Genomic DNA, 25,950 nt, shown 5'->3' on the forward strand with positions numbered 1-25,950 from the left:
CTGTTACCACCTCCACATCCCAACAGTTAGAATCAATCTCCAGAAGAGAAGAGACCTTCTGATTTTGAATAGATTCATTTCTAGTATGGACATAAGGATCATCTACTACTGGGAGCCAAGGATCTTCTGTGATGTTGATCGTCTACCCGTTACCAACTCGACAACCCACACCTTGTTTCAAAACTGACTGGGATTCCAACACACTCCGCCAAATGTAACTGAGATTGCTCCCTATTTTAGCATTCAAGAAAGATCTATCAGGATAATATCGGGCTTTGAAAACTCTGTTTACCAATTTATTCGGGTATTTCAACAGTCTCCACCCCTGATTTCCCAGTAAACCCACATTGAAATCTCGAACATTTCTAAAACCCATACCTCCCTCTAATTTTTTCTTGCTCATGTTATCCCAGCTCTTCCAGTGAATACCTTTTTCCTTTTGCGGACTCGACCTCCACCAGTATTTACACATTAACCGTTCAAGGTCTTGACACAATTGCACAGGGAGGAAAAAAACACTCATGGCGTAGTTTGGTAAAGATTGTGCTTTAGTTTTTAGAAGCACTTCCTTGCCACCTTTCGAGAGAGATTTTTTATCCCACCCCTCAATTCTCTCATTCATCTTATCGTTAATGTACCCAAAGATTGAATTCTTATTCCTCCCCATTATGTTAGGCAAGCCTAAGTACAAGCTGCGATCATTGGCTTCTCTACACTTTAGAATGTGGCACAAATCTTGTTTCAGAGAATTGCACGTATTATTGCTGAAAAAAACAGAAGACTTGTCCACGTTAATCTGTTGGCCCGAAGCCTTCTCGAATAAGCTAAGTAACTGCACAACATGGTTAGCACATTCCATACTAGCATTACAGAAAATATACGCATCATCTGCAAAGAACATATGGGAGATAGATGGCGCTGAACGTGCTACTTTAATACCTTTAAGTCTGCTATTCATCTCTTATTCATTAAGCAGGGCTGTAAGACCTTCCACACAAATTAAAAACAGTTAAGAGGACAGGGGGTCTCCCTGTCGAAGGCCTCTTGTGGGAATAATCGAACCAAAATTTCTCCCTGCATGACATATTTGGTATTGGGCTGAAGAAATGCAGCTAATAAACAAACTAGTCACTTTCTGATTAAATCCCAACTTCAACTGTTAAGTTTTAATCACAGCGGAGGCATGGCAAAACATTTTTACACATACAAAATCCAAATAAAAGCATATAAATCGTGGTAAAAACGTAGGGATCGATTACTAACCTTTAATATGCGATCCAATAGCAACGTTCGGAGATCCTTAACAGCTGCTCCTCAAACGTGAAGCACTCCACCGGTATCCACCAAGAAAACGACATTAAGGAGGAGGAGGAGGTGGGGAGAATTTGGTTTTCTAAAACTTTTGGGTTTTTTTTGGGTTCAGATAAAAATAGGGTCTATAATAGTATATTTATAGGCAAAATTTTCAGCTGAAATTTTCCCATAAAAATTATTATTATTATCCCATTTATTATTCTCATTAATATTTAAAACACCTTTTAATTATTAATCCTTTTTCTAAACACTTTAGAAATAATTCTCTCTCTTGATTTAATTTCCAAAAATTAAATTCTTAATTAATAATATTAAGAACTTTTCTTAATTAATTTATAATCAATTAAATCTCATTTAATCAATTATTAAATTTGCCAATTAATTATTTATTTCACAAATAAATAATTATTAGCCATTATTAATTAATTCCTCCAACATAAAATCATTCTCTTTTTATGGTGTGACCCTGTAGGTTCAATATTAAGCCGGTAGTAGAAATAAATAATAAAACTATTTTATCATTATTTATATAAATTCTCTAATTTATTAAATATGATTAATTAATTAATCACATTTATTCTACATCGTGAGGGATACTTCTCAGCATATCGCGACTATCTGGATAATATGAATTCACTGCTTAGAATACCAAGAACCTATTCAGTGAATAGTTACCGTACAATAAACTCCCTCTTCCCTACAATGTCCCGATTAAATACAAGGCATGGATCTCGTGTCAAGCCTATCTAATTCAATCACTTGCTTACCATTTACTATACGTAGTTCTATGTAAATTAGAAACTCCTTTCTAATTTCATTTACTCTGGCCAGAGATTCCTGAACTAGCATAAGTGGATCAGCCTTGAACATTCGCTTCCTTCACTGGAAGGGGTAGATCCTATATTGATCATACACTATCTTCGTGTACAAATTCCTATACCCAGTAGAGCCCTAATAATTATCCCTGGAGACTAAGAACTGAACCAAAGCATAGTTCAGTGTACACAAGATGACTATGATGACCTCAAGTCTAAGGATACTTGTACAACTATCACTATATGAACAACTGCTGACACGTGAGTGAACTCCATCAGTTGTTCAGCTAAGCGAGTCATGTTCAGTGAACTTATTCTATAATAAGCACCTACATACTAGCTATAGTGTCACCACATAAATGTCTATGAGAACAGACATCCTTCATAATGAAGCAAGCATAGTATGTACCGATCTTTGCGGATTATTAATTACCAGTTAGTAATCCTACGACTAGGAACTATTTAAGTTTAGAGTTATCATCGTTTAGGTCTCACTATTATGATCTCATCACAATCCATAAAAAGCTTTACTCTAAACTATGGTATATCTTATTTAAACACTTAAATAGATAGAGCCCGTAATGAAAACAAAATAAGTCTTTTATTAATATCAATGAAATCAAAACAGATTACATAAAAAGTTATTCCTAAATCCTAATACATGATTGGACTTAGGACATATTCCTTTCAATCTCCCACTTGTACTAAAGTCAATCACTCTGGTATCTAATACCCATCTAGTCTTTATGACGATCAAAGTGACTTTCAGAAAGTAGCTTTGTGAGTGAGTCTGCTACGTTATTATGTGTGTCAACTCTATTTCAATACAATACAAGAAATGTTACCGCGCTCCCACTAACCCTTTTGTAGACGCATGGTTCATATGCGTTTTTGATAAAATCAAACTCTTTGATTGTCTCATCAAAACGAATGTTTCATCTTTCGAGAAGCTTGCTTTAAACCACATATGGTTCGCAGCAGCTTACACACTAGGTTTTCATTTCCCTTGGAAAGAAAACCATCTGGCTATATGCCAGATCTCATAGTCGTAGTAAGCAGCAATCGCAAGCAAAATCCGAACTGATTTTAACAGGGCTACAGGTAAAAGGTTTCATCAAAGTCAATCCATTGCCTTTGTTTGAATCCTATTGCCAAAAGCCTGGCCTTATAGGTCTCCACCTGGCCATCTGCTCTAATCATTCTTTCGTATACCGTATACATAGGTTCCATTCCGGATTTCATGGCACTATGCCATTTCTCTGAGTCAACACTACTCATAGCCTCATTATAGGTCACAGGGTCGTCATCATCAATGATCGACAACTCATTGTCATTCTCAATGACAAGGCCATATTACCTCTCAGGTTGGCGAGACACTCTCCTTGTTCTATAAATGGGCTATTCCACAAAAGGTTGTTCAGTCAGAACAGGTGTTTCCACTTGATCCGTAGTAGTTTGTGCTTCTTGAACTTCATCAAGTTCAATTTTGCTCCCACTGTTTCCTTCAAGGATAAACTCCTTTTCCAAGAAGGTAGCATGTCTGGAGACAAACACCCGATGATCGGTGTAAAAGTAATACCCTAAAGTCTCTTTAGGATATCCCACAAAACTACATTTTACGAATCGATATTCCAACTTATCTGGGTCAACTTACTTGACATAAGCTGGACATCCACAAATCTTAACGTGTTTAAGACTCGGTTTCCTTTCTTTCCATATCTCATACAGAGTTTGAGGAACAGATTTGGAAGACACCTTATTCAGTAAATATGCTGAGGTTTCCAATGCATAACCCCATAGGAATACTGGAAGATTCTCAAAGCTCATCATGGACCGAACTATGTCTAACAAAGTTCGATTTCTCCTTTCAGATACTAATCTGGAGTCCACTGGGAGACTATACCATTTACTTTGAGATAATCTAGAAACACTCCATTAAAGTATTCACCACCTCGATCAAATCGAAGAATTATAATACTATGTTTGGTTTGTTTCTCCACTTCATACTTATACTCTTTGAACTTTTCAAAGGCTTCAGACTTGTGTTTCATCAAACACATATCCGAATCTAGATCTATCATCTATGAAAGTAATGAAGTATGAAAATCCACCCATGGCTTGCTTAGACATTGGTCCACATACATCTGTGTGTACCATTCCTAGCAAATTTGCAGTCCTCTCTCCATGTCTACTAAATGGAGACTGCAGTGCCACAATAAAGTGAGATTTTCATCATCCCTTTTCTTTTATTAGTTTGTTCAATCTGAAGTAAATTATGTCACATTTATACAGAACGTTATTTAAAGCACCATGTCCATAAAGAATATTATCTCTAAGAATAGAACATTCATTATTCTCAATAATAAATGAAAATCCATCCAAGTCTAACATGGGAATAATATTCCTCACAATTGAGGGAACAAAATAACAATTATTTCAAACAATAGTCTTGCCCGTAGGCCTGTGTAAATGAAATGATTCTACATCTTCAGCAGCAACTCTTGCTCCATTTCCCATCAGTAGAATCACCTCCTCTTCCTCAAGAGTCCTACTTCTCCTTGGTCCCTGCAACAAATTGCAGATATGAGAACCACATGCGGTATCTAATACCCAAGTAGAAATTTGATTTAATGACATATTCACTTCTATCATGAACATACCTGAATCAGAAGCGGTAGTCTCACTACCCTTCTTCTTCTTCAATTCTGCAAGGTAAACCTTGCAGTTCCTCTTCCAGTGCCCCACCTTGTTACAGTGAAAGCAAACAACTTTGCTCTTGGGGTCTTCAGCTTTTGGTGGAACCGACTTTTCTTCACCTACTTTCATCTTCTTGGAAGAGTTCCTCTTCCTTTTCTTAGGATTGGAACCTTCACCAATTAGAAGAACAGAACTCTTCTTAGGGGAAAATTCGATTCCGCAGTCTTCAACATGTTGTGGAGTTCAGGCAGGCTGACATCCAACTTATTCATGTGAAAGTTCACAACAAACTGCGAGAACGAACTCGGAAGCGATTGCAAGACCAAGTCTTGGCTCAGCTCCCCATCTATGGCAAAACCAAGTTGTCCAAGACGTTCAATCAAATTGATCATCTTAAGTACATGGTCATTCACAGATGATCTCTCAGACATCCTACAACCGAACAGCTCCTTCGATATCTCATATCGAGCTGTCCTCCCCGCCACATCATACAACTCTTGTAGATGCATGAGGATAGTGTGAGCATCCATATGCTCATGTTGCTTCCGTAGCTCAATGTTCATGGAAGCTAGCATGATGCATTGATCAACATTTGCATCATCTATCCACTTACGATACACAACATGTTCATTATTATGCGCATCGCTAGCAGGTTCGGTAGGCTTAGGTGAGTCAATCACGTATTCCAGCTTCTCAATCCTGAGAACAATTCTCAAGTTTCGAAGCCAGTCAGCATAATTAGGACCAGTCAATTTGTGAGCATCTAGTATGCTCCTGAGTGATAGTGTAGAAGACATAATATATATTGTAAATCTGTAAATGATAAACACATAACAACACTTAGCAAATATTCGATTTCATTTTAAAACACTATATGAATCGGGTCTTTATTCATAAGTGGCTCCCACTAGTTTATCTAATTTATTCAACCCCCTACGTGAAGAATTAATCATTCATAATGCTAGTGGGAATAGGGATCCTACATTCCATTACACAACCCCGGCTGTGGCACGAAACGCCATGTAATGTTCAATAGGCAGACAACTCTTGTCAATTACATCTAATGTTATTCCCTAATCTAACTTTAGCCTCTTGAATAATTGAGTCTCGGCTGTGGCACGACAAACTCAATATTCTAAGTCAAGTCTAACCCAACATTCCGTACAGTTGAATCAGTCCCCAAAGGCCCACGGCTGTGGCACGTACCGACCTTTAGATTTTTATTCAATGTACACATCTCTATGTAATAGACAAGTATTTTTTATTTCGAAATCAAAGCCCTCGACTGTAGCACGAACCGACAATGATTCAAAAATAAAAACTACTTTCTATCATGTTGGAAGGCTATGACCGACACAAGCCCGTTGTATCATTGGCCAATTACTACTTGATATTATTTAATTTTAGAGGGATTATATTACGTTACAATCATAATCATATTATAAAGAGATTCTTCCTTTTAAATTAAATATTTCAAATCAATAATCAATAATCAGATGATTCCCAGATCGGGTGGAGCATTGTCAAGAGGCGTCATTTAATAACCCTTTCTTACAGATAGAAATCTGTTGTTGACAGAATCATCCTTTCTCTCATATCGAAAATTAATATTCAATTACGTGTTTCACAAACACAAGAATCTCATGATTGTATTCATAATATTGTTATTAAGGTTATGAAATAATTTCACTATACTAGGTTGTCTAACAAACGCCTTATGTTCATTTAAGTTCACCTAAATCTATCATCGCATGATAAACTAAGCATATATCACATATATAAACATGATAAAAATCAAGGTAGGCATGTTATATCATCTAGCACATTAGTCTAAGCATTATACATCTCTATGTATCACATGAAGCATTTAAAAGCAATTAAAAACAGTTAAAAACAGCTTTAAAGCACTTTCGGAAATATAAACAGTTCAAAACTTTATATAAACTAAAATTGATCACTCCATTAGATCCATCTCGGAAAAACGAATCCAACGGTATATTGCACGCGTAAAACGGAGTTACGAAACTCCCAGAAAATCAATTTTAATGTAAACAGTCGGGCTGTAACGCATTACAGGAACGCATTACAAGCCCTGTAACGCATTCCGGTGATGCGTTACAACCCTTTTAACCAATTAAAAGGTGTAACGCATTCCGTGAATGTGCCACAGGGTGTAACGCATTCCCGGAATACGCGACACCCCCTTCTGCGTGCTCTGCACGCGCCTGTCCCTCTACTCTGTACCTTTGCCTGATTTCTTTCTTTATTGCCGTACCTGTTATGTGTCTTCTCTTTTACCGTGCAGCAATCTGAAAGGTATATGTCCTAAGTCCAATCATGTATAAGGATTTAGGAATAACTTTTATGTAATCTGTTTTGATTTCATTGATATTAATAAAGACTTGTTTTGTTTTTATTACGGGCTTTATCTATTTAAGTGTTTAAATAAGATATACCATAGTTTAGAGTAAAGCTTTTTATGGATTATGATGAGATCATAATAGTGAGACCTAAAAAGATGATAACTCTAAACTTAAATAGTTCATGGTCATAGGATTACTAACTGGTAATTAATAATTCGCAAAGATCGGTACATACTATGCTTGCTTCATTATGAAGGATGTCTGTTCTCATAGACATTTGTGTGGTGACACTATAGCTAGTATGTAGGTGCTTATTATAGAATAAGTTCACTGAACATGACTCGCCTAGCTGAACAACTGATGGAGTTCACTCACGTGTCAGCAGTTGTTCGCTTAGTGATAGTTGTACAAGTATCCTTAGACTTGAGGTCATCATAGTCATCTTGTGTACACTGAACTATGCTTTGGTTTAGTTCTTAGTCTCCAGGGACAATTATTAGGGCTCTTCTGGCTATAGGAATTTGTACACGAAGATAGTGTATGATCAATAAAGGATCTACCCCTTCCAGTGAAGGAAGCGAATGTTCAAGGCTGATCCACTTATGCTAGTTCAGGAATCTCTGGCCAGAGTGAATGAAATTAGAAAGGAGTTTCTAATTTGCATAGAACTACGCATTATAAATGATAAGCAAGTGATTGAATTAGATAGGCTTGACACGAGATCCATGCCTTGTATTTAATCGGGACATTGTAGGGTAGAAGGAGTTTATTGTACGGTAACTATTCACTGAATAGGTTCTTGATATTCTAAGCAGTGAATTCATATTATCCGGATAGTCGCGATATGCTGAGAAGTATCCCTCACGATGTAGAATAAATGTGATTAATTAATTAATCATATTTAATAAATTAGAGAATTTATATAAATAATGATAAAATAGTTTTATTATTATTTATTTCTACTACCGGCTTAATATTGAACCTACAGGGTCACACCATAAAAAGAGAATGATTTAATGGTGGAGGAATTAATTAATAATGGCTAATAATTATTTATTTATGAAATAAATAATTAATTGGCAAATTTAATAATTGATTAAATGAGATTTAATTGATTATAAATTAATTAAGAAAAGTTTTTAATATTATTAATTAAAGGATTTAATTTTTGGAAATTAAATCAAGAGAGAATTATTTCTAAAGTGTTTAGAAAAAGGATTAATGATTAAAAGGTGTTTTAATTATTAATGACAATAATAAATTGGATAATAATAATATTATTTATGGGAAAATTTCAGCTGAAAATTTTGCCTATAAATACACTATTATAGACCCTATTTTATTCCAACCCACACAAAACCCAAAAAGTTTGGAAAACCCAATTCTCTCCACCTCCTCCCTCCTCCTTAACATCGTTTTCTTGGTGGATACCGGTGGAGTGCTTCACACTTGAGAAGCAACTGCTAAGGATCTCTGATCCTTGTCTCCGAATTATTTTAAAAGGTTAGATTCGATCCCTCGAATTTTTATTCACGATTTATATGCTTTTATTTGGATTTTGTATGTGTAAAAGTATTTTTCCATGCCCCCGCTGCGTTTAAAATCCAACATTGGTATCAGAGCATAGGTTGTATGCATATAGATCTGTGGTAAAAATTTCAGAATTTTATATGCTTGTATGAATTAATTATGATTTTTACAAGTTATATTATGGATTAATTTTGTCTGGTGAGAAATCGTTTCTCAGAATAATTTTGAATGTTGATATGGGTTCTACAAGTATTGTAGATCGTCTGGGTATTTTTTCATAATTTTATGATGTATAGATTTTTTATTATGAATTTTTGAAGTTCTAGCAATTAAATTCGTAATTAAATAAATTATATATATATATATATAATTTGATAGTTTGTATGTAAAGTACATATCTGCTATTCTGTATCACCTGTGGAAAAGCACGGAAAGAAAGGGTACGGGTGTCAGGTATGTCAGGCGCGGAGTTCGAGACAGAAAAGCAGGCGGCGGCTACTGAAAAAATAAAAAATAAAATATAGGGGTGTAACGCATTCCGGGAATGCGTTACACACCTGTGGGGCATTCACGGAATGCGTTACACCCTTGTAACGCAGCACCGGAATGCGTGACAGGGATTGTAACGCGTTCCTGTAATGCGTTACAGCCCGTCTGTTGATTTTAAAATTGATTTTCTGGGAGTTTCGTAACTCCGTTTTGGGCGTGCAATATACCGTTGGATTCGTTTTTCCGAGACGGATCTAATGGAGTGATCAATTTTAGTTTATATAAAAGTTTTGAACTGTTTATATTTCCATGAAGTGTTTTAAAGTTGTTTTTGACTATTTTAATTGTTTTTAAATGCTTCATGTGATATATAGAGATGTATAATGCATAGACTAATGTGCTAGATGATGTAACATGCCTACCTTGATGTTTATTCATGTTGATATATGTGATATATGCTTAGTTTATCATGCGATGATAGATTTAGGTGAACTTAAATAAACATAAGGCGTTTGTTAGACAACCTAGTATAGTGAAATTGTTTCATAACCTTAATAATAATATTATGAATACAATCATGAGATTCTTGTGTTTGTGAAACACGTAATTGAATATGAATTTTCGATATGAGAGAAAGGATGATTCTGTCAACAACAGATTTCTATCTGTAAGAAAGGGTTATTAAGTGACGCCTCTTGACAATGCTCCACCCGATCTGGCAATCATCTGATTATTGATTATTGATTTGAAATATTTAATTTAAAAGGAAGAATCTCTTTATAATATGATTATGATTGTAACGTAATATAATCCCTCTAAAATTAAATAATATCAAGTAGTAATTGGCCAATGATACAACGGGCTTGTGTCGGTCATAGCCTTCCAACATGATAGAAAGTAGTTCTTATTTTTAAATCATTGTCGTTTCGTGCCACTGCCGAGGGCTTTGATTTCGAAGTAAGAAATACTTGTCTATTACATAGAGATGTGTACATTGAATAAGAATCTAAAGGACGTTACGTGCCACAGCCGTCGGCCTTTGGGGACTGATTCAATTGTACGGAATGTTGGGTTAGACTTGACTTAGAATATTGAGTTTGTCGTGCCACAACCGTGACTCAATTATTCAAGAGGCTAAAGTTTGATTAGGGAATAACATTAGATGTAATTGATAAGAGTTGTCTGCCTATTGAACATTACATGGCGTTTCGTGCCACAGCCGGGGTTGTGTAATGGAATGTAGGATCCCTATTCCCACTAGCATTATGAATGCTTAATTTTTCACGTAGGGGGTTGAATAAATTAGATAAACTAGTGGGAGCCACTTATGAATAAAGACCCGATTCATATAGTGTTTTAAAATGAAATCGAATATTTGCTAAGTGTTGTTATGTGTTTATCATTTACAGATTTACAATATACATTATGTCTTCTGCACTATCACTCAGGAGCATACTAGATGCTCACAAATTGACTGGTCCTAATTATGCTGACTGGCTTCGAAACTTGAGAATTGTTCTCAGGATTGAGAAGCTGGAATACGTGATTGACTCACCTAAGCCTACTGAACCTGCTAGCGATGCGCATAATGATGAACATGTTGTGTATCGTAAGTGGATAGATGATGCAAATGTTGCTCAATGCATCATGCTAGCTTCCATGAACATTGAGCTACAGAAGCAACATGAGCATATGGATGCTCACACTATCCTCATCCATCTACAAGAGTTGTATGATGTGGCAGGGAGGACAGCTCGATATGAGATATCGAAGGAGCTGTTCGGTTGTAGGATGTCTGAGGGATCATCTGTGAATGACCATGTACTTAAGATGATCAATTTGATTGAACGTCTTGGACAACTTGGTTTTGCCATGGATGGGGAGCTGAGCCAAGACTTGGTCTTGCAATCGCTTCCGAGTTCGTTCTCGCAGTTTGTTGTGAACTTTCACATGAATAAGTTGGATGTCAGCCTGCTTGAACTCCACAACATGTTGAAGACTGCGGAATCGAATTTTCCCCCTAAGAAGAGTTCTGTTCTTCTAATTGGTGAAGGTTCCAATCCTAAGAAAAGGAAGAGGAACCCTTCCAAGAAGAAGAAAGTAGGTGAGAAAATGCCGGTTCCACCAAAAGCTGAAGACCCCAAGAGCAAAGTTGTTTGCTTTCACTGTAACAAGGTGGGGCACTGGAAGAGGAACTGCAAGGTTTACCTTGCAGAATTGAAGAAGAAGAAGGGTAGTGAGACTACCGCTTCTGATTCAGGTATGTTCATGATAGAAGTGAATATGTCATTAAATCAAATTTCTACTTGGGTATTAGATACCGCCTATGGTTCTCAAATCTACAATTTGTTGCAGGGACCAAGGAGAAGTAGGACTCTTGAGGAAGAGGAGGTGATTCTACTGATGGAAATGGAGCAAGAGTTGCTGCTGAAGATGTAGAATCATTTCATTTACATATGCCTACGGGCAAGACTATTGTTTTAAATAATTGTTATTTTGTTCCCTCGATTGTGAGGAATATTATTCCCATATTAGACTTGGCTGGATTTTCATGTTCTATTCTTAGAGATAATATTCTTTATGGACGTGGTACTTTAAATAATGGTCTGTATATATGTGACATAATTTACTTCAGATTGAACAAACTAATAAAAGAAAAGGGATGATGAAAATCTCACTTCGTTGTGGCACTGCAGTCTCCATTTAGTAGACATGGAGAGAGGGCTGCAAATTTGCTAGGAATGGTACACACAGATGTATGTGGACCGATGTCTACGCAAGCCATGGGTGGATTTTCATACTTCATTACTTTCATAGATGATAGATCTGGATTCGGATATGTGTTTGATGAAACACAAGTCTGAGGCCTTTGAAAGTTTCAAAGAATATAAGTATGAAGTGGAGAAACAAACCAAACATAGTATTATAATTCTTCGATTAGATCGAGATGGTGAATACTTTAATGGAGTGTTTCTAGATTATCTCAAAGTAAATGGTATAGTCTCCCAGTGGACTCCTCCAGATTAGTATCTGAAAGGAGATATCGAACTTTGTTAGACATAGTTCTGTCCATGATGAGCTATGCAAATCTTCCAGTATTCCTATGGGGTTATGCATTGGAAACCTCAGCATATTTACTGAATAAGGTGCTTTTCAAATCTGTTCCTCAAACTCCGTATGAGATATGGAAAGAAAGGAAACCGAGTCTTAAACACGTTAAGATTTGGGGATGTCCAGCTTATGTCAAGTAAGTTGACCCAGATAAGCTGGAATATCGATCCGTAAAATGTAGTTTTGTGGGATATCCTAAAGAGACTTTAGGGTATTACTTTTGCACCGATCATCGGGTGTTTGTCTCCAGACATGCTACCTTCTTGGAAAAGGAGTTTATCCTTGAAGAAAACAGTGGGAGCAAAATTGAACTTGATGAAGTTCAAGAAGCATAAACTACTACGGATCAAGTGGAAACACCTGTTCTGACTGAACAACCTTTTGTGGAACAGCCCATTCATAGGTCAGGGAGAGTGTCTCGCCAACCTGAGAGGAAATATGGCCTTGTCATTGAGAATGACAATGAGTTGTCGATCATTGATGATGACGACCCTGTGACCTATAATGAGTCTATGAGTAGTGTTGACTCAGAGAAATGGTATAGTGCCATGAAATCCAGAATGGAATCTATGTATACGGTATACAAAAGATAGATTATAGCAGATGGCCAGGTGGAGACCTTTAAGGCCAGGCTTTTGGGAAAAGGATTCAAACAAAGGCAATGGATTGACTTTGATGAAACCTTTTACCTGTAGCCCTGTTAAAATCAGTTCGGATTTTGCTTGCGAATGCTGTTTACTACGACTATGTGATCTGGCAAATAGCCAGATGGTTTTCTTTCCAAGGGAAATGAAAACCTAGTGTGTAAGCTGCTGTGAACCATATGTGGTTTAAAGCAAGCTTCTCGAAAGATGGAACTTTCGTTTTGATGAGACAATCAAAGAGTTTGATTTTATCAAAAAAACGTAGATGAACCATGCGTTTACAAAAGGGTTAGTGGGAGCGCGGTAACATTTCTTGTATTGTATTGAATTAGAGTTGACACACATAACAACATAGCAGACCCACTCACAAAGCTACTTTATGAAAGTCACTTTAATTGTCATAAAGACAAGATGGGTATTATATACCAGAGTGATTGGGTTTAGTACTAGTGGGAGATTGAAAGGTATATGTCCTAAGTCCAATCATGTATAAGGATTTAGGAATAACTTTTATGTAATCTGTTTTGATTTCATTGATATTAATAAAGACTTGTTTTGTTTTATTACGAGCTTTATCTATTTAAGTGTTTAAATAAGATATACCATAGTTTAGAGTAAAGCTTTTTATGGATTATGATGAGATCATAATAGTGAGACCTAAAAAGATGATAACTCTAAACTTAAATAGTTCCTGGTCATAGGATTACTAACTGGTAATTAATAATTCGCAAAGATCGGTACATACTATGCTTGCTTCATTATGAAGGATGTCTGTTCTCATAGACATTTGTGTGGTGACACTATAGCTAGTATGTAGGTGCTTATTATAGAATAAGTTCACTGAACATGACTCGCCTAGCTGAACAACTGATGGAGTTCACTCACGTGTCAGCAGTTGTTCGCTTAGTGATAGTTGTACAAGTATCCTTAGACTTGAGGTCATCATAGTCATCTTGTGTACACTGAACTATGCTTTGGTTTAGTTCTTAATCTCCAGGGACAATTATTAGGGCTCTTCTGGGTATAGGAATTTGTACACGAAGATAGTGTACGATCAATAAAGGATCTACCCCTTCCAGTGAAGAAAGCGAATGTTCAAGGCTGATCCACTTATGCTAGTTCAGGAATCTCTGGCCAGAGTGAATGAAATTAGAAAGGAGTTTCTAATTTGCATAGAACTACGCATAGTAAATGGTAAGCAAGTGATTGAATTAGATAGGCTTGACACGAGATCCATGCCTTGTATTTAATCGGGACATTGTAGGGTAGAAGGAGTTTATTGTACGGTAACTATTCACTGAATAGGTTCTTGATATTCTAAGCAGTGAATTCATATTATCCGGATAGTCGCGATATGCTGAGAAGTATCCCTCACGATGTAGAATAAATGAGATTAATTAATTAATCATATTTAATAAATTAGAGAATTTATATAAATAATGATAAAATAGTTTTATTATTATTTATTTCTACTACCGGCTTAATATTGAACCTACAGGGTCACACCATAAAAAGAGAATGATTTAATGGTGGAGAAATTAATTAATAATGGCTAATAATTATTTATTTGTGAAATAAATAATTAATTGGCAAATTTAATAATTGATTAAATGAGATTTAATTGATTATAAATTAATTAAGAAAAGTTCTTAATATTAATAATTAAAGGATTTAATTTTTGGAAATTAAATCAAGAGAGAATTATTTCTAAAGTATTTAGAAAAAGGATTAATGATTAAAAGGTGTTTTAATTATTAATGAGAATAATAAATGGGATAATAATAATATTATTTATGGAAAAATTTCAGCTGAAAATTTTGCCTATAAATACACTATTATAGTCCCTATTTTATTCCAACCCACACAAAACCCAAAAAGTTTAGAAAACCCAATTCTCTCCACCTCCTTCCTCCTCCTTAACATCGTTTTCTTGGTGGATACCGGTGGAGTGCTTCACACTTGAGGAGCAACTGCTAAGGATCTCTGATCGTTGTCTCCGAATTATTTTAAAAGGTTAGATTCGATCCCTCGAATTTTTATTCACGATTTATATGCTTTTATTTGGATTTTGTATGTGTAAAAGTGTTTTGCCATGCCCCCGCTGCGTTTAAAATCCAACAGAATCAACACAGCAGCAACAACATATGCAGATGTACAGATATATATATATACATACTAACAAATAATAATATATATATGTGTTTATTTAATTACGAATTTAATTACAAGATCTTCAAAAATTCATAATAAAAAATCTATACATCCTAAAATTATGAAAAAAATACCCAGACGATCTAAAATACTTGTAGAACCCAGATCAACATTCAAAATTATTCTGAGAAACGATTTCTCATCAGACAAAATTAATCCATGATATAACTTGTAAAAATCATAATTAATTCATACAATCAAATAAAATTCTGAAATTTTTACCACAGATCTATATGCATACAACCTATGCTCTGATACCATTGTTGGATTTTAATCGCAGCGGAGGCATGACAAAACACTTTTAAACATAAAAAATCCAAATAAAAGCATATAAATCGTGGTAAAAATATAGGGATCGATTACTAACCTTTAATATGCGATCCAATAGCAACGTTCGGAGATCCTTAGCAGCTGCTCCTCAAACGTGAAGCACTCCACCGGTATCCACCAAGAAAACGACGTTAAGGAGGAGGAGGAGGTGGAGAGAATTTGGTTTTCTAAAACTTTTGGGTTTTTTTTGGGTTCAGATAAAAATAGGGTCTATAATAGTATATTTATAGGCAAAATTTTCAGCTGAAATTTTCTCATAAAAATTATTATTATTATCCCATTTATTATTCTCATTAATAATTAAAACACCTTTTAATTATTAATCCTTTTTCTAAACACTTTAGAAATAATTCTCTCTCTTGATTTAATTTCAAAAAATTAAATCCTTAATTTAATAATATTAAGAACTTTTCTTAATTAATTTATAATCAATTAAATCTCATTTAATCAATTATTAAATTTTCCAATTAATTATTTATTTCATAAATAAATAATTATTAGCCATTATTAATTAATTCCTCCACCATAAAATCATTCTCTTTCTATGGTGTGACCCTGTAGGTTCAATATTAAGCCGGTAGTAGAAATAAATAATAATAAAACTATTTTATCATTATTTATATAAATTCTCTAATTTATTAAATATGATTAATTAATTAATCACATTTATTCTACATCGTGAGGGATACTTCTCAGCATATCGCGACTATCCGGATAATATGAATTCACTGCTTAGAATACCAAGAACCTATTCAGTGAATAGTTACCGTACAATAAACTCCTTCTTCCCTACAATGTCTAATTAAATACAAGGCATGGATCTCGTGTCAAGCCTATCTAATTCAATCACTTGCTTACCATTTACTATGCGTAGTTCTATGCAAATTAGAAACTCCTTTCTAATTTCATTCACTCTGGCCAGAGATTCCTGAACTAGCATAAGTGGATCAGCCTTGAACATTCGCTTCCTTCACTGGAAGGGATAGATCCTATATTGATCATACACTATCTTCGTGTACAAATTCCTATACCCAGTAGAGCCCTAATAATTGTCCCTGGAGACTAAGAACTGAACCAAAGCATAGTTCAGTGTACACAAGATGACTATGATGACCTCAAGTCTAAGGATACTTGTACAACTATCACTATGTGAATAACTGCTGACACGTGAGTGAACTCCATCAGTTGTTCAGCTGTGCGAGTCATGTTCAGTGAACTTTTTCTATAATAAGCACCTACATACTAGCTATAGTGTCACCACACAAATGTCTATGAGAACAGACATCATTCATAATGAAGCAAGTATAGTATGTACCGATCTTTGTGGATTATTAATTACCAGTTAGTAATCCTACGACCAGGAACTATTTAAGTTTAGAGTTATCATCTTTTAGGTCTCACTATTATGATCTCATCATAATCCATAAAAAGCTTTACTCTAAACTATGGTATATCTTATTTAAACACTTAAATAGATAGAGCCCGTAATAAAAACAAAACAAGTCTTTTATTAATATCAATGAAATCAAAACAGATTACATAAAAAGTTATTCCTAAATCCTAATACATGATTGAACTTAGGACATATTCCTTTCATCAACAAGGTAGCCTGCAAAAAACTCCACTCGACCCTGTCATATGCTTTTGACATATCGACTTTTAATGCCATCCAAGCTTCTTTTCCTCTCGATTTACGTTTCATGTAATGCATGACTTCAAAAGCGACCATAATATTATTAGTTATCAGCCTTCCCGGGATAAAAGCGCTCTGAGAATCTGAGATCACATAGTCTAGAACCTGTTTCAATCGATTAGCTAGAACCTTTGATATAACTTTGTAAATAACATTACAAAGAGATATAGGTCTTAAATCAGTCATAACCATAGGATTCTGCTTCTTAGGAATTAAAGCTATATTAGTAAGCTTGAGATGGTCATGTATGATACCTGTGTCAAAAAACTGCTTTACTAGCTCCACCACATCCTTTTTAACAATTGGCCAACACTTCTGGTATAATCTCGGGCTCATTCCATCTGGACATGGGGACTTATCCGGATGCATATTAAAAAGCGCAGCCTTAACCTCCTTCTCTTCGACCTCAGCCAACATCATCATATTCTGCTCCGTAGTCACCTTGCTTCTCACACAAGAGATGACTCTCTCCCACTCCGTGTACGTGGCAGTGAAAAGATGAGAGAAATACCCAGTCATTGTTTCTTCCAATCCAGAGTCCCACTGCACTCTTTCACCATTATTATTATTCAGAAAATTGATTTGATTAGCCTTTCTCCTTTTTTTTGTTGCGAGATGAAAAAATTTGCTGTTTTGGTCCCCTTCGCGCAACCAGAGATGCTTAGACCTTTGTTGAAAGGAAAATGTCCTAAGTCCAATCATGTATTAGGATTTAGGAATAACTTTTATGTAATCTGTTTTGATTTCATTGATATTAATAAAAGACTTGTTTTGTTTTTATTACGGGCTCTATCTATTTAAGTGTTTAAATAAGATATACCATAGTTTAGAGTAAAGCTTTTTATGGATTATGATGAGATCATAATAGTGAGACCTAAAAAGATGATAACTCTAAACTTAAATAGTTCCTGGTCATAGGATTACTAACTGGTAATTAATAATCCGCAAAGATCGGTACATACTATGCTTGCTTCATTATGAAGGATGTCTGTTCTCATAGACATTTGTGTGGTGACACTATAGCTAGTATGTAGGTGCTTATTATAGAATAAGTTCACTGAACATGACTCGCCTAGCTGAACAACTGATGGAGTTCACTCACGTGTCAGCAGTTGTTCGCTTAGTGATAGTTGTACAGGTATCCTTGGACTTGAGGTCATCATAGTCATCTTGTGTACACTTAACTATGCTTTGGTTTAGTTCTTAGTCTCCAGGGACAATTATTAGGGCTCTTCTGGGTATAGGAATTTGTACACGAAGATAGTGTATGATCAATAAAGGATCTACCCCTTCCAGTGAAGGAAGCGAATGTTCAAGGCTGATCCACTTATGCTAGTTCAGGAATCTCTGGCCAGAGTGAATGAAATTAGAAAGGAGTTTCTAATTTGCATAGAACTACGCATAGTAAATGGTAAGCAAGTGATTGAATTAGATAGGCTTGACATGAGATCCATGCCTTGTATTTAATCGGGACATTGTAGGGTAAAAGGAGTTTATTATACGGTAACTATTCACTGACAGGTTCTTGGTATTCTAAGCAGTGAATTCATATTATCCAGATAGTCGCGATATGTTGAGAAGCATCACTCACGATGTAGAATAAATGTGATTAATTAATTAATCATATTTAATAAATTAGAGAATTTATATAAATAATGATAAAATAGTTTTATTATTATTTATTTCTACTACCGGCTTAATATTGAACCTACAGGGTCACACCATAAAAAGAGAATGATTTAATGGTGGAGCAATTAATTAATAATGGCTAATAATTATTTATTTATGAAATAAATAATTAATTGGCAAATTTAATAATTGATTAAATGAGATTTAATTGATTATAAATTAATTAAGAAAAGTTCTTAATATTATTAATTAAGGATTTAATTTTTGGAAATTAAATCAAGAGAGAGAATTATTTCTAAAGTATTTAGAAAAAGGATTAATAATTAAAAGGTGTTTTAATTATTAATGAGAATAATAAATGGGATAATAATAATATTATTTATGGGAAAATTTCAGCTGAAAATTTTGCCTATAAATACACTATTATAGACCCTATTTTATTCTAACCCACATCGAACCCGAAAACCCAAAAAGTTTGGAAAACTCAATTCTCTCCACCTCCTTCCTCCTCCTTAACATCGTTTTCTTGGTGGATACCGATGGAGTGCTTCACACTTGAGGAGCAACTGCTAAGGATCTCTGATCGTTGTCTCCGAATTAATTTTAAAGGTTAGATTCGATCCCTCGAATTTTTATTCATGATCTGTATGCTTTTATTTGGATTTTTGTATGTGTAAAAGTGTTTTGCCATGCCCCGCTGTGTTTAAAATTCAACATTGGTATCAGAGCATAGGTTGTATGCATATAGATCTGTGGTAAAAATTTCAGAATTTTATGTACTTGTATGAAGTAATTATGATTTTTACAAGTTATATTATGGATTAATTTTTTCTGATGAGAAATCATTTCTCAGAATATTTTTGAATGTTGATCTGGGTTCTACAAGTGTTGTAGATCGTCTGGGTATTTTTTTCATAATTTTAGGATGTATAGATTTTTTATTATGAATTTTTGAAGTTGTTTCAATTAAAATTCGTAATTAAATAAATCATATATATTATTTGTAAGTATATATATTTGCTTTTATCTGTACATCTGCATATTTGTGTCTGCTATTTTTCTACTGTTACAAAGAAGACAGAGTTGACAGCACCGTACGGCGGCACATAATTCGAGGAGAGAGAAAACGGCGGATGCTGCAGAAAATTAAAAAAAAAAAATAGGGGTGTAACGCATTCCGGGAATGCGTTACACACCTGTGGCGCATTCACGGAATGCGTTACACCCTTTAATGGCTGAAAAGGTGTGTAACGCATCACCGGAATGCGTTACAGGTCCTATAACGCGTTCCTGTAATGCGTTACAACCCTTCTGTTGATTTTAAAATTGATTTTCTGGGAGTTTCGTAACTCCGTTTTGGGCGTGTAATATACCGTTGGATTCGTTTTTCCGAGACGGATCTAATGGAGTGATCAATTTTAGTTTATATAAAAGTTTTGAACTTTTTATATTTCATGAAGTATTTTAAAGATGTTTTTGATTGTTTAAATTGATTTTAAATGCTTCATGTGATACATAGAGATGTATAATGCTTAGACTAATGTGCTAGATGATGTAACATGCCTACCTTGATGTTTATTCATGTTGATATATGTGATATATGCTTAGTTTATCATGCGATGATAGATTTAGGTGAACTTAAATGAACATAAGGCGTTTGTTAGACAACCTAGTATAGTGAAATTGTTTCATAACCTTAAGAACAATATTATGAATACAATCATGAGATTCTTGTGTTTGTGAAACACGTAATTGAATATGAATTTTCGATATGAGAGGAAGGATGATTCTGTCAACAACAGATTTCTATCTGTAAGAAAGGGTTATTAAGTGACGCCTCTTGACAATGCTCCACCCGATCTGGGAATCATCTGATTATTGATTATTGATTTGAAATATTTAATTTAAAAGGAAGAATTTCTTTATAATATGATTATGATTGTAACATAATATAATCCCTCTAAAATTAAATAATATCAAGTAGTAATTGGCCAATGATACAACGGGCTTGTGTCGGTCATAGCCTTCCAACATGATAGAAAAGTAGTTCTTATTTTTGAATCATTGTCGGTTCGTGCTACAGCCGAGGGCTTTGATTTCGAAATAAGAAATACTTGTCTATTACATAGAGATGTGTACATTGAATAAGAATCTAAAGGTCGGTACGTGCTACAGCCGTGGGCCTTTGGGGACTGATTCAACTGTACGGAATGTTGGGTTAGACTTTACTTAGAATATTGAGTTTGTCGTGCTACAACCGAGACTCAATTATTCAAGAGGTTAAAGTTTGATTCGGGAATAACATGAGATGTAATTGACAAGAGTTGTCTGCCTATTGAACATTACATGGCGGTTCGTGCTACAGCCGGGGTCGTGTAATGGAATGTAGGATCCCTATTCCCACTAGCATTATGAATGCTTAATTTTTCACGTAGGGGGTTGAATAAATTAGATAAACTAGTGGGACCCACTTATGAATAAAGACCCGATTCATATAGTGTTTTGAAATGAAATCGAATATTTGCTAAGTGTTGTTATGTGTTTATCATTTACAGATTTACTTTGTACGTTATGTCTTCTACACTATCACTCAGGAGCATACTGGATGCTCACAAATTGACTGGTCCTAACTATGCTGACTGGCTTCGAAACTTGAGAATTATTCTCAGGATTGAGAAGCTGGAATACGTGATTGACTCACCTAAGCCTACTGAACCTGCTAGAGATGCGCATAATGATGAACATGTTGTGTATCGTAAGTGGATAGATGATGCAAATGTTGCTCAATGCATCGTGCTAGCTTCCATGAACATTGAGCTACAGAAGCAACATGAGCATATGGATGCTCACACTATCCTCATGCATCTACAAGAGTTGTATGATGTGGCAGGGAGGACAGCTTGATATGAGATATCGAAGGAGTTGTTCGGTTGTAGGATGTCTGAGGGATCATCTGTGAATGACCATGTACTTAAGATGATCAATTTGATTGAACGTCTTGGACAACTTGGTTTTGCCATGGATGGGGAGCTGAGCCAAGACTTGGTCTTGCAATCGCTTCCGAGTTCGTTCTCGCAGTTTGTTGTGAACTTTCATATGAATAAGTTGGATGTCAGCCTGCCTGAACTCCACAACATGTTGAAGACTGCGGAATCGAATTTCCCCCTAAGAAGAGTTCTGTTCTTCTAATTGGTGAAGGTTCCAATCCTAAGAAAAGGAAGAGGAACTCTTCCAAGAAGAAGAAAGTAGGTGAGAAAATGCCGGTTCCACCAAAAGCTGAAGACCCCAAGAGCAAAGTTATTTGCTTTCACTGTAACAAGGTGGGGCACTGGAAGAGGAACTGCAAGGTTTACCTTGCAGAATTGAAGAAGAAGAAGGGTAGTGAGACTACCGCTTCTGATTCAGGTATGTTCATGATAGAAGTGAATATGTCATTTCTACTTGGGTATTAGATACCGCCTGTGGTTCTCATATTTGCAATTTGTTGCAGGGACCAAGGAGAAGTAGGACTCTTGAGGAAGAGGAGGTGATTCTACTGATGGAAATAGAGCAAGAGTTGCTGCTGTAGATGTAAAATCATTTCCTTTACATAGGCCTACGGGCAAGACTATTGTTTGAAATAATTGTTATTTTGTTCCCTCGATTGTGAGGAATATTATTCCCATGTTAGACTTGCTTGGATTTTTCATTTATTATTGAGAATAATGAATGTTCTATTCTTAGAGATAATATTCCTTATGGACGTGGTACTTTAAATAATGGTCTGTATATATGTGACATAATTTACTTCAGATTGAACAAACTAATAAAAAAAAGGGATGATGAAAATCTCACTTTATAGTGGCACTGCAGTCTCCATTTAGTGGACATGGAGAGAGGGCTGCAGATTTGCTAGGAATGGTACACACAGTTGTATGTGGACCAATGTCTACGCAAGCCATGGGTGGATTTTCATACTTCATTACGTTCATAGATGATAGATCTGGATTTGGATATGTGTTTGATGAAACACAAGTCTGAGGCCTTTGAAAAGTTCAAAGAATATAAGTATGAAGTGGAGAAACAACCAAACATAGTATTATAACTCTTCGATCAGATCGAGGTGGTGAATACTTTAATGGAGTGTTTCTAGATTATCTCAAAGTAAATGATATAGTCTCCCAGTGGACTCCTCCAGATTAGTATCTGAAAGGAGAAATCGAACTTTGTTAGACATAGTTCGGTCCATGATGAGCTATGCAAATCTTCCAGTATTCCTATGGGGTTATGCATTGGAAACCTCAGTATATTTATTGAATAAGGTGCCTTCCAAAATCTGTTCCTCAAACTTCGTATGAGATATGGAAAGAAAGGAAACCGAGTCTTAAACACGTTAAGATTTGGGGATGTCCAGCTTATGTCAAGTAAGTTGACCCAGATAAGCTGGAATATCGATCCGTAAAATGTAGTTTTGTGGGATATCCTAAAGAGACTTTAGGGTATTACTTTTGCACCGATCATCGGGTGTTTGTCTCCAGACATGCTACCTTCTTGGAAAAGGAGTTTATCCTTGAAGGAAACAGTGGGAGCAAAATTGAACTTGATGAAGTTCAAGAAGCATAAACTACTACAGATCGAGTGGAAACACCTGTTCTGACTGAACAACCTTTTGTGGAACAGCCCATTCATAGGTCAGGAAGAGTGTCTCGCCAACCTGAGAGGTATTATGGCCTTATCATTGAGAATGGCAATGAGTTGTCGATCATTGATGATGACGACCCTGTGACCTATAATGAGGCTATGAGTAGTGTTGACTCAGAGAAATGGCATAGTGCCATGAAATCCGGAATGAATTCTATGTATACGGGATACAAAAGAATGATTAGAGCAGATGGCCAGGTGAAGACCTATAAGGCCAGGCTTGTGGCAAAAGGATTCAAACAAAGGCAATGGATTGACTTTGATGAAACCTTTTACCTGTAGCCCTGTTATAATCAGTTCGGATTTTGCTTACGATTGCTGCTTACTACGACTATGAGATCTGGCAAATAGCCAGATGGTTTTCTTTCCAAGGGAAATGAAAACCTAGTGTGTAAGCTGCTGTGAACCATATGTGGTTTAAAGCAAGCTTCTCAAAAGATGGAACATTCGTTTTAATGAGACAATCAAAGAGTTTGATTTTATCAAAAAAATGTAGATGAACCATGCGTCTATAAAAGGGTTAGTGGGAGCGCGGTAACATTTCTTGTATTGTATTGAATTAGAGTTGACACACATAACAACATAGCAGACCCACTCACAAAGCTACTTTATGAAAGTCACTTTGATCGTCATGAAGACAAGATGGGTATTAGATACCAGAGTGATTGGCTTTAGTACAAGTGGGAGATTGAAAGGAAAATGTTCTAAGTCCAATCATGTATTAGGATTTAGGAATAACTTTTATGTAATCTGTTTTGATTTCATTGATATTAATAAAAGACTTGTTTTGTTTTTATTACGGGCTCTATCTATTTAAGTGTTTAAATAAGATATACCATAGTTTAGAGTAAAACTTTTTATGGATTATGATGAGATCATAATAGTGAGACCTAAAAAGATGATAACTCTAAACTTAAATAGTTCCTGGTCATAGGATTACTAACTGGTAATTAATAATCCGCAAAGATCGGTACATACTATGCTTGCTTCATTATGAAGGATGTCTGTTCTCATAGACATTTGTGTGGTGACACTATAGCTAGTATGTAGGTGCTTATTATAGAATAAGTTCACTGAACATGACTCGCCTAGCTGAACAACTGATGGAGTTCACTCACGTGTCAGCAGTTGTTCGCTTAGTGATAGTTGTACAGGTATCCTTGGATTTGAGGTCATCATAGTCATCTTGTGTACACTTAAATATGCTTTGGTTTAGTTCTTAGTCTCCAGGGACAATTATTAGGGCTCTTCTGGGTATAGGAATTTGTACACGAAGATAGTGTATGATCAATAAAGGATCTACCCCTTCCAGTGAAGGAAGCGAATGTTCAGGGCTGATCCACTTATGCTAGTTCAGGAATCTCTGGCCAGAGTGAATGAAATTAGAAAGGAGTTTCTAATTTGCATAGAACTACGCATAGTAAATGGTAAGCAAGTGATTGAATTAGATAGGCTTGACACGAGATCCATGCCTTGTATTTAATCGGGACATTGTAGGGTAGAAGGAGTTTATTGTACGGTAACTATTCACTGACAAGTTCTTGTTATTCTAAGCAGTGAATTCATATTATCCGGATAGTCGCGATATGTTGAGAAGCATCACTCACGATGTAGAATAAATGTGATTAATTAATTAATCATATTTAATAAATTAGAGAATTTATATAAATAATGATAAAATAGTTTTATTATTATTTATTTCTACTACCGACTTAATATTGAACCTACAGGGTCATACCATAAAAAGAGAATGATTTAATGGTGGAGGAATTAATTAATAATGGCTAATAATTATTTATTTATGAAATAAATAATTAATTGGCAAATTTAATAATTGATTAAATGAGATTTAATTGATTATAAATTAATTAAGAAAAGTTCTTAATATTAGTAATTAAGGATTTAATTTTTGGAAATTAAATCAAGAGAGAGAATTATTTCTAAAGTGTTTAGTTTAGAAAAAGGATTAATAATTAAAAGGTGTTTTAATTATTAATGAGAATAATAAATGGGATAATAATAATATTATTTATGGGAAAATTTCAACTGAAAATTTTGCCTATAAATACACTATTATAGACCCTATTTTATTCTAACCCACATCGAACCCGAAAACCCAAAAAGTTTGGAAAACCCAATTCTCTCCACCTCCTTCCTCCTCCTTAACATCATTTTCTTGGTGGATACCGGTGGAGTGCTTCACACTTGAGGAGCAACTGCTAAGGATCTCTGATCATTGTCTCCGAATTAATTTTAAAGGTTAGATTCGATCCCTCGAATTTTTATTCATGATCTGTATACTTTTATTTGGATTTTTGTATGTGTAAAAGTGTTTTGCCATGCCCCGCTGCGTTTAAAATCCAACATTTGTCACCAGAAAACCTCCTGCTGTTCATATATCTCCGCCAAGTTCTTTTTTTCCTCTGCAACCACCTTTAAAGAGT

General features: G+C 35.3%; 1 protein-coding gene across 1 annotated transcript; it reads right to left on the reverse strand.

Moving 5' to 3' along the window:
• Window positions 1-142: 142 nt before the first annotated feature.
• On the reverse strand, window positions 143-17,899 carry LOC141674663 (uncharacterized). Its single transcript, XM_074481369.1, has 2 exons — window positions 17,089-17,899; window positions 143-888 (listed from the first exon to the last, which is right to left on the reverse strand). The coding sequence occupies exons 1-2, from the start codon at window positions 17,897-17,899 to the stop codon at window positions 143-145; spliced, it is 1,557 nt and encodes a 518-aa protein (XP_074337470.1).
• Window positions 17,900-25,950: the final 8,051 nt, after the last annotated feature.

Source organism: Apium graveolens, chromosome 7, assembly GCF_009905375.1.
Source record: "Apium graveolens cultivar Ventura chromosome 7, ASM990537v1, whole genome shotgun sequence".
Taxonomy (NCBI): domain Eukaryota; kingdom Viridiplantae; phylum Streptophyta; class Magnoliopsida; order Apiales; family Apiaceae; genus Apium; species Apium graveolens.

Bases quoted from the DNA above. Each gene is read 5' to 3' on its own strand.
- LOC141674663 (XM_074481369.1), bottom strand. From the start codon at position 17,899: ATGATTGGACTTAGGACATTTTCCTTTCAACAAAGGTCTAAGCATCTC. The intron at 889-17,088 runs GTCCTAAGTTCA...TGTTCTTTGCAG, and splicing joins CTTGTTGATGAAAGGAATAT to ATGATGCGTATATTTTCTGT.